This window comes from Pygoscelis adeliae, unplaced genomic scaffold (genome assembly GCF_000699105.1).
Source record: "Pygoscelis adeliae isolate BGI_AS28 unplaced genomic scaffold, ASM69910v1 Scaffold59, whole genome shotgun sequence".
In the NCBI taxonomy this organism is placed as follows: domain Eukaryota; kingdom Metazoa; phylum Chordata; class Aves; order Sphenisciformes; family Spheniscidae; genus Pygoscelis; species Pygoscelis adeliae.
Window position 1 is genome coordinate 2568105 of NW_008825565.1, and position 10617 is coordinate 2578721.

General features: G+C 40.7%; 1 protein-coding gene across 1 annotated transcript in view; it reads left to right on the top strand.

Annotated features, from left to right (window-relative positions):
- The window catches only part of TMEM156 (transmembrane protein 156), a 22271-nt gene extending 13194 nt beyond the window's left edge, over positions 1 to 9077 (top strand). The window contains 3 exon segments of the mRNA XM_009332469.1: positions 3073 to 3177; positions 8942 to 9004; positions 9007 to 9077. Of these exon segments, the coding sequence (XP_009330744.1) occupies positions 3073 to 3177; positions 8942 to 9004; positions 9007 to 9077 (239 nt within the window).
- Positions 9078 to 10617: the final 1540 nt, after the last annotated feature.

The window sequence follows — 10617 nt, forward strand, 5'->3', positions numbered from 1 at the left end:
CTGCTCCTGCAGTACAAGAAGTAAGTATTCTTTAAGTGACTGATCTGTATTTCCAGACATAGAGCATTTTCATATCAAATAGGACTTGATAGTAGTAGCACCTGGAAAATAATCCATAGAAGAAAAGTCAGTTCCTTGCTTTGTGTTCATGACAGAGAATCTTAGGGAGATTCCCACATAAGAGACTTTTATTGCAAGAATTTCTTTGAGGAGCTTTCTCAAATTGAAGAGGCAGTACAAGAGTTTTTGGAACAACTTAATAAATTAATAATAGCAATTAGAAGGACTAGACAGTATTCCCCACAGTGTTTTAAAAGAACTCAAATAGAAACTGCTGAACTGTCATGCGCAGCTTACTGCTTAAATCAGCCTCAGTTCCAGAGAAAGGGAAGGCAGCTATACTTACTCTGCTCTTACACATCTTTCCCTTAGCCCACTTTCCCTAAACCACTGTAGTACCTTTTCCACTACTAGTAACTGATTAAGTATAACTATTCTCATATAGCTGTATCCTAAAAAAAAAAAATAAGCCTGGGGACATGGCACAGAATTGCTTGTTGGGAGCAGGCCAGAGTGTGTGAACTGTACACTACATTATTAAAAAAAAAAAAAAAGCAGCATTGCACAGGAAACAGATTGCATAAATCAGGGCATTTAATACCTAGACTGAATCTGCCTAGCAGGCTCTTTTCATACTGGAAGTTTCATTAATATAATTATATGGGTTATATGTAAGTGTGAATTTACATTACTAGAAGTCTACCACTATAAATTCCCATTTAGACCTTCTTTTCCTAGCATAAGAATGATATTCCTTGTTTATTTTTACCCTATTTTGAAAGCAGCATAAGGTCTATTGGAAAAAAGGCCTGCTCCCATTCCTATGCTAGAATGGGACCGTGCAGACAGAGAATCATGTTGTTAATATCATTGTTATTACTCTGCAGACTGTGTGGGCAACCTTAGTTCAAACACAATGCCTTGTTCTACATTGCTCAAAGGGTATACTTCTCTCATTTTCAGCGATACTCCATTGGCTCACGGAGTCAGGGTTTGGTTCATTACATTTTAGGATACGAAGTCAGGATTCCCTGACTCACTTGTCTGGCTCACAGTAATGCAAAGTTAATTCTGATGGATGGTGATTTTATAACTCATCCTGAAAGAAGGACATTGTAGGATCATGGTGACAACCAGGACTCAGAGAATAAAACCTCAGGGTTTCTGACCTGCAGGTGTTTTCTGGACTGTTTAGATTTTGTGACATCCAAAGCATTTGATATAAGTGGGCTTGACATCTGTAATTTGCACATAAGAAACAACAAGACAAATTTCCTCTCAGTCATTTGAATTCCTGTATTGTTTTCTGTGCTATCCTATTAAAATAACAGTTCCTCTCCTACAATATTAGAGGAAATAGGCAAAATTCTGCCATCTCTCTGATGTATTGCTACAGCTTCAGGTTAGTTGACAGGGTGGAAATAGAAGCAAATGCTGGCTCAGTAGTGTCAGGGCTGGCATCCCAGTGAATTCAGACTCGCTCCTCCTTGTATTCTGCAATACATTTTCTTTTTAGCAATGAGGACAGGCAAGAGACATTTTCTACAGCAGCAAATAGATGCAAAGCCAAGAAAGGAGAAATTTGTTTAATCTTGGCCAAGTGAAGCATCACCTGTTTGATTCTGAGCCTTCTCAGTTCCTGACATAGCAGAATAAGTTGTCTTCTCCTCTGCAACTTAGATGAATAATGCTGGGAAAAGCAAAGCTTGTCACAGTATTCAATATTTAACACAGGCTTACATGTTTCTGAGACGCAACATTACCAGAGAAAAATGTGAAGCCTTATTACCGCTTTGGGTCTTTTTTTATGTTTCAGAAAGGAGGATAAAATCTATAGGATGCAGGTAATTTTAGGGAGCTTTTCATAGCCCCTGTATGCTTTCAGTAGAGCACTGATGCACAAGGAGCCATTTCTCTGCTCAGTTTGCGTGCATGCAGAACAGCGTTACACACAGGCTCTGAAGGGATAATCAGCCTACATTCCCATTCTCTCCAGGTTCATCCTGAGTGTGAAACAAGATCAATTGCTATTTTTAAAACTACCCCAGTATTATTTTAACTTTGCTTTTCATATTCAGTTGCTTAATTCCCAAGATCGAAACTCCACTTTTTAATCGCATTTGTAAAGAGAGAAGCCCAAATGATATAGTAAGCAGAGAAGGGATGTAGCTACATATAAGTGACACAGTTCATCCTCTTGTTATGAACTCAGTAGCAAACCCATTTGTAGGTTTACAGGAGTTATGGTCGGGGACAGGATGGACCTGGAGTTAAGATATTATTTGTGTTCTACGGTAGTTCTTTGAAAAATGCATTATATCAACGACTCTGACTTCATTAGCATGACAATGCTATTTCTGCATTTCTTTATCTGTATCCCAGTAAGGTATCATATCAGTGTCTGTGTTGCCAGTGTGCTAAAGGCATCACCACACCTTTCCCTGCTTCTGAGGTGCATGCTCTCATCTTTGCTAACAACTGGATGATACCCAGTAGCTCTCCCTGTGTGTATGACAAGTTAGCTGAGGCCACATCACATGTTTCTGAGCGGCAATGTGGGCTTCCCTTATGTGAAAATGAATCAGAAAGTTCACACTCTAAATTTCAGTTGTTTCCGCTTAACTGGCCAACTGTAGGTTTTTGAATTTTAGGAGACTTTTAGTTAACCCCAAATTTGCATGCTTTTGCATTTTCACTACTGGTAAAATTTCCAAGAGCAATTTAGTTGCCTACCTTAGAGCTGCTTCCCAGAGAGACTTAGGATCAGTGTGTTGTAGTCCTACTAGTATCAAGAGGAACTTAAATACAAAACATGGTTAGTACTTTCAGGAGTTCCTGACAGGTATCTGCATCTCTAGGCACTGAAATCCCACCGAAACACTGGCTGTCCACCTCTGCCTTGTGTTCAGATAGGTCTTGATTATTTTCAAATTTGCAGATTCAACGTTTAACACTCTGCAGATGTATTTGCTGTTTAATAATATTGATAAAAATGATTTTAACTTTCAATAGTGAAAACCAGCAAACAACAGATTCCACTTACTGCACAGACCACAAAGATACTGCCCATAATTCCTGAACAAGAGCATTGTCATGTGGGTGCATCAACTGTAGAAGGTAAGTAAATATCTTACAACTCCGATTATTCTGTTTTGCCTCATATTTTTAGAATTAGTACACAATATCTGCTCAAAATTAATTACTATTTCTTCTAGCCAAGTATATGAGATGACAAACTGGAAAATGTGTTTTGTGAGAGCTAGGTGGCAGGGAAACAAAATCAGTTTTCCTTCCGCTACCAGGAGTAATCTATAAACTAACGTGTTAGCCTTTTAAACCCTGTGTGTCCCTGAAGGCCCCAGTGCAAATTCTGACACTATTTTTCTGGTGTAGAATATTGTGTCCTGGACTTCAGCATTATGTTGACATTTGTTTCTGACAGGCAGAGGAAAGAAGGAATTTGCAAATGATCTCTGAAGAGAATCACATGTTTGAAAGAAACAGTTTGCTGATCAAATTCCCCAAACAAAAGAAATCAATTGCTCTGTTGTTATTACGCCAGTCAGAAGGAGTGACAAGAAGTTGGTTTCAGCTTGGAGCTAAAACTAGTCTCCCACTTCTAACTTTCTCCGGCCCTTGTACTCCAGTAATTGTTTCAGGAAGTCCAGATGTCAGGAAACAAGTCTGAAAAGAAATGTGCAGTAAGAGATACCTCTTCCTGGCAATACTTGTAATGCCTAGAAATGGAACAGATGCTGCTTGAATAAGTAATATGGACTAATATACCGCTGCTTGAATAAGTAATATGGACTAATACACCGATTGCATAGACAGGGTTATGGCTACTTGCACAGATTATGTTACTGTTTATGGTGAATTTGTTAGGTTAGAAGCTTAAGAAGGTCCTTCTTTACATCTGTTTAAATTGGATGGAGTTTTATTTACAACTCAATATCATGTCATGCTATCTTTTTAATGAGTTAAAAAAATTGTGCTGAAGAGCAGTTTGATTCTTGTGCTTCATGTGGAACCATAAACAATGAAGTTGTATGTTGAGAGCAGAGCTAAAGGAGAAATTTTGAACAGCATTGCTGACAAAAGATGAGGTACTGCCATACTAAATCAATAATTGAGCTAGATTATTTTTTGGCTTTTGAGAGAGACTAGCTGGGTTACAGGGCTGCGTATTACAGAAATCAAAAATACTGTCTACTTTTTAAGTGATTCCCATCCATAGATCTTACGAGGACTTACAAAGGTGGAAAGTTGTCATTATTACTATTCTAAAATGAGGATATCAGGAGGCAGAAAAAGATAACATGACTTGGGAAGTCTGTGACATAGATGAGAGCAGTTCTCAGATCATCTGAGTTCAGCTGTTTGCCATTTGGACATCATGAGCTTTTCCTGAGCGAGCAGGCCCTTTCCCAGAGCCCCATCAGCCTTTCCGTAGGGCAGCTTCCTCCTTTCTCCAGGGACTCCTCCCAACCACTTCAGTGCTAGACCATTTCTTTTTCTGATACCTGTCAACTGTCTCTCGGGTAAAGCTTTATCTTCCCATAGCTCTGTCTGCCACGTACCTGCCCACCTTAATCGTTTCCTGTGAGAGCATTCACTCTCGCATTAAAAATAAGACACTTCTAAGGTTTTAATAGAATGTGTTGCTAAGGGGGTGCTCACTAGTATTCAGTGCCTTCATTTATACAGTATTATGGCTGATCAGTAGCACGCTTTGTTCTTCCAGGATGTTGGGTTCACTAAAATTAATCTTTTAGAAGAAGGAAGAAAAGTCATGGCCCATTCCTGTGCAAATTTAACTTTTGTGTTCCTAGAGGTGGGAGTAACTGTTGGGATCGACCTGCTAGCACTCCTTTTGCTTTCATTATCTTAAGTGTTATGTATTAAAGGGTAGAAAGAAGAGATGGAACAACTTTGCAGATCTTTCTTTGATTGCTCTGTGAGACAATATATGAGATCCAGGACACTTTGGGATGAAGTTATCCCTTTCCTTAATCTCTGGGCCAGTGACCGAAAGAAAAAGATGAGGAATCTTGAGAAACCCCAAATACCTTGGAGGTATAGAAGCAGGCTTGCGTTCCAGGTCATAACGCAGTCTTCCTGTCAGAAGGACTGCTGGCGGTGAGGTGAAAGCTGGATGTGATAGGTGGGATTAATGCCGAATACATGAAATACTTGAAATTGTAATGTTACATGACATTGTGTGGGAAGATTATTAAAGGGTGTGGCTGGGGAGGCAAGAACTTAGGTCTAGATCTTGCCTTTCATCCCATTAGGTTTTGAATAACATTTCTCAAAGAAATACTGTCTCAAAGCTAAATACTCTGTGAAAATAATAAACGCACTTTCTGCTTTAGTTTTGCTTCACTTCCTGCAAAGCAACACTACCCCCTTCATCTGATAAGGTCAGATTCAACTCATTACTACTTGTGTTTGTGGGTGGCTCAGTGGCTAACGACACCACGGTTACAGGAAAGCTTGCTAGCTAGAAGTCCTTTGGTTACTTAGGCTGTGGAAGGAGATTGTGGTCTACTTTTCTCATGAGTGCTGGGGTTGTCTCTATGAAGTCTCTAGACTTTAGAGACTAGTCTCTGAAGACTAGTTTACTCAACAGGGAGGAGCTGGCTGCGTTAGAAGTGCTGCACATGAACACCTGAGTACCGAGACTGAAAAACACCAAGATGATTAAATTCCCAGAATTGACAAAGACAGTTACAGAGTCTATCAACCTGGTAAAACCTGTTTTTTCCCAAGAAGGAGATGGGGTGGAGATAAGACGTGTGTACCAGGAGCTTCTTGATCAAAAAGCATCATCTTTGTACCACGCTACCAGTTGCTCCCCTGAGGCACATGCATTTCAGACCACCGACACAAGAGCCTCAAACAAGGAGTGGGTTCTAGCCTGAGCTGGAAACCTGGGAGAGCTCCACTGGGGATAGTGCTTACATCTGCCTTGCCCTGCTTCAAATCTGGCTTCAGTCCGGTTGGCAAGAGTTACCTCAATGCCTGCCCTGGATCAAACAGGCAAGACGAGGGCAGGCAAAACACTTTTGAGTTATGCTTTTCGTCATTTCCAGCTAGCTGAAGCTGCACTCAGAGAAAGCATTAACCACGGCACAGAGTGTTTATTTGATTTTTGTGTAAGGAGGCTAGCTACACAGCAGGTGTGGTAGCTGTAACAGCAGCTGTAAGGAGGAGGAAATGGAAAAGCAAGGCTCACTCTGCTCACCGTCATTATTGCTACTGAGCTGGAGAACCTGCCGATGGCCTCAGCAATGGCCCTTAACCCAACACACTGAACGCTGAAAGGCTCGACAACATTGGTTTTAGCCACAGGAATTTAGGAAGTTAAAATCCAGATCGGACAGGAGAGCAAAGTATAAGGCATATTATTTGCTTCTTGTTCCAATCTGCGACAGGGAAGTGTTTGTCTTGTATTATCATCTATTAAGATGGAGAGAGATCAATAATCAGTGACACATTGCTACTTTCTGCTGAATTTTTCTTTTTATGTTAGAAAAAGGCATGTTTCTTTTTATGTTTTTTTTAAATGTCTTTTTTAATGTCTTTATATTTAAGACAATAGTATTGATCATGGAATGTAAGTATATTGATAGACCTATGACCACACACACGTGTGTGGTCACGTTTATCAATATACTTCTATCCTATGTGTGTGTATATCTATATATCTATATGTGTGTGCGCGCACCGAGATGCATGCACATGCTCCATGACTTACTGTTCATGGGTTACTATCACACTGACAGCTAATTCAGCTAATAAAAAAATATACCAACTTCTGCACTCGTACCTTTGCCAAAGGGGAATCATCTTTTCAGCACAGGTCACTGAATGTCTCTGTGTATTTTCATGGTAACTATTATTATTACATTTGAAGTTCAGAATCCTCCTCTCTTTCTGCCATCTTTCATTAAACCACCATATTAGCAACTGGCCTGGAAAAAATGAACGAGCCAAGTGCTTTAAGACAGTCCTCTCTTTACATATGACAGCTGTAGAAGTATTTCCTTAGTGCTGTCAAAAGGCGACATTAATTACTGCAAATTTCAAGGCTGCTGTTTATTTAGATAGGAAGCACGAACATTTTCTTCAGGCAAATATTTGCATTTGGAGGCAACGCTGTTCAGGGAACAGCACACTAGAATAAGGCTCTGGAGACCTACGTTTTTCTGTCTCTGCCAATGACACCTCATTACTAATTTGCACCGTGGTAACAACTGTTTATCCTCAGCTAAAACAGAGATTGTGTAGCGCTTTTAACTTACAAAGCACTACTTGCATCAACTGGTACTTTTAACTTTAAAAGCACTACTTGCATCAACTATTAGTTTTAGCAGCTCTAAAATGCTGTGGGATGTGTATCTGGGTCTGCTTTTTTTTTTAAGTGAATAGTGTCTTCTGTGACAGATGAAAAGACAGAAACAAGAAGCTGAACTGATAGCAAGAAATCTGGGAGAGCAGACCAGAAGGATAAATACAGAATTTATAAATAGTGAGGCTACTAGCTCCCTTTACTTAAAAAAATGCATGTGAAACCATAAGAGGACTAACATTTCTGAACGTACTCGATTCAATGGTCGTTCTCTAAAAACTGTGGGGGCAAAGAATTATCAGAGTAAGAAATAATAGTGGGCTAATAACAGTCAAATCACCACGCCCATTAGAGCACCCGTACATATGGTGAACAGCCTATCTGAAGGTATTAGAACATTCAGCAAGACGGTTTTGCTGATGGTTAGCCCTGAAATCATTGTTCTGTAGGGAAGGTTTTGGCTAAACTTGCCCTTGGAGGCTTAAGAAAGCCTGTCCCAAGGTGTGACTTCTCTCTGTGTCTGTGTCCTGCCCTCGTGGCGGTCGGTCTTTCCCCAGTGGCAGGGCCACGTGGCGTCCGGGCAGACTGGCCGTGCAGGTCTCGCTGGCCTCTTCCATACCAAAGGCACACTTCAATCTTGCGGTGGTCAGGGCAGAATAACAGTCACGTGTGTACAGCATGAAGAGTAATTGTGAGCCCTCTCCGGCAGTACTTCTGTCCTCTGACTGTTTAAGGAGAAGCAGCACTGTATTCTCTGAATCAAAAGGAGCATTGATGGATTTCATGAAAGACTAGGGACAGAACAGTGTTCTCTCTTATTTGGGGAAATTCGAGACAGATACAGACCTGACAGTTCCTGGATGAAGTGCTGCCATTTTATGAGGAAAGAAAGAAGGAAAAGTCAGTGTCTTAAAGCCAACTGTTGTGGACCTTTTTTTTTTTTTTTGGTAAAAAGTGTCCAATGTCATGCTCTGAGCTGTTGGTAGGTGAAATTCATATAGACTGGTCACTGTTACCCCAAATGCTTTATTTACTGCATCAGTCTCTTTGACAGTCAATGCTCCAAGGACAAGATGAAACAATCTTAGTGTCCCGCCTCCCATTAATTCTCTTAATGAAACCGATGGACATGTCAAAGGCTGCATAAAAGCTAATGGAAGTTCCACATCGGCGATTGCCGATGATTTTTAGTACACTGCCTTCCGCTGTCAGCACTTCCATCTCTCTTTGTAAAGAGCTTTGAGATCCTTGAACACATAAGGTGCTTCACGTCTCTGTATTTCTTTCAGAGTGACAGTATAGCTGTGTAGTTAGATAAGACAAGTTGGCCTCCCAGTGAATATAGAATTTAAGGCGCAATCTTATCTTCAGGTGAAATGGATTATAAAACTGGAACATAAGGTAGATGACAGGTAACTGGCAGGGAGGACGCACAGGGGAAGCATGCATATGGCTAAAAAGGCGAAAACCTCTTTCACAGAAATGGTAAAATAAAAGAAGTTGATGGGTGCCTTTCCTCTCTTACAGTCTAAAAGCATGTGGACACAAAACCTCCTACGTGGGGTAGCTGGCACAAGAGATCGGTAAGTAACCAAGTGATTCCTATCCAGCTACATTCAGAGTGTCATCACTGCTGTCATTTTCTAAGGATACCCTCCCCTAGCAATTTAGAAATTTAATTGTGCAGAGTCCAGTCTAATACCAGGAAAATTCAATGCAGGTCCACCTAGGATATTACCTGGGCTTTGGCTCAGGCCCCTGCTGCCTTCCTGAAGAGGTCTTTAAATGCCATCATTGCAGAACTGAGTAGCACAAACAGAAAGGGCAACTAAAAATATTCCTTGCCTGCTTTTCCTTATGTGATTGTGGCTTTACAAAAATGTTTTCATATTTAAAAGAATCCCTCTCTCTGTCGTTGAGCAAGACACCCACACAAACAACAGAAGATACAAATTATGCAGGGGAAACAGTGGAACTTGTAGTTCAAACCATTCTAGCGAAGGCACGTACCGAGTGTAACTCGGGAGCCAGAGGAAGATTGCAGTTAAGCTGTTTTTATAAATCATGCATGTATTTGTAAAGAACGGTAGGTGTGATTTTAAATTGCTGGGATCCTTCCAATTATCCTTTTGACACTTTCTCTGAAAATCATCATTTCGGTGCTCAGAAGTGATAGTACTGTGGTTAAAGTCATCATAAAATTGGGTGTGATGCTGCTGAAGGCAGAAGTTCCTACTAGTACTGACATACTGGGTTTGCCAGTTGGCCATTTTTGTAAGACATCGTTTTTTATGCTTTCATGAATTCCTGTAGATAACTATGAAAAAAGATTTATGCCCACATGCAGCTTTAAATTGTTTTCAGGACTGCATGCAGTCACTCAATTACATACTTATTTTTTAAATATCATGAAAGATAATTCCTCCTCTGTTTCTGCTTCCGTAATAGATTCAAGTCTTAATCATACGTTAAAATGAAAACTCCTCTCAGTACGGAAGAGCTCACAGAATCAGACTGCTGAGCACATTCCAGGGTACTTGGCGCAGTTGTTGGGCTCTGCATAAAATGCGTGCCGGGATGTGTTTCTCTCCAAAACGGACACTTGGAGGTTTTTGAAGGGAAGCACTCCTGCTTGCTTGCAGAACTGGATGGTAATGGGCACCGTGCAGGCTGTTTAAACCCCCGGTTCCATCAGCTGGCATCTATTTTCGATGCATTGTATCCTGCCTACACTTGTCATTTTCTAGCTCACTTCAGCAGCTGCTGCCTCCAGTATGATTTCACAGCCGAAGAAACACTTCTTATCCCGGTTCTTACGATGTAAAGGAAAAGGGAGACAGATGTTATTGGGCCTGCAGCTACACGAACTACCAGAATGGGCGACAAGCTACATTTGCTTTTTCACTCCGTGTGAGAATAAGAAGTACAGAAATCCTGTGCTTTTACCCCTGGCATTGTACAGTTCCCGAAAAACTACAGATGAGCTTGATTGGGATCTGGGCGTTTTCATGTTTCAAGGTTCCTCATCACATGCTACTTTGGGAGCTGCAGTCCAAATTCCAAAAGCCTCACTGATGGTTACTGAGGAGTATTTTTCACTCGGCAATGTGGAAAAAGCTGCTCTTATTTCATTATTTCCAGATTTGTCCTACTGTATATATACCAGTATAGTATGGAAAATGCAGTTGGGCACACGTTTGCAA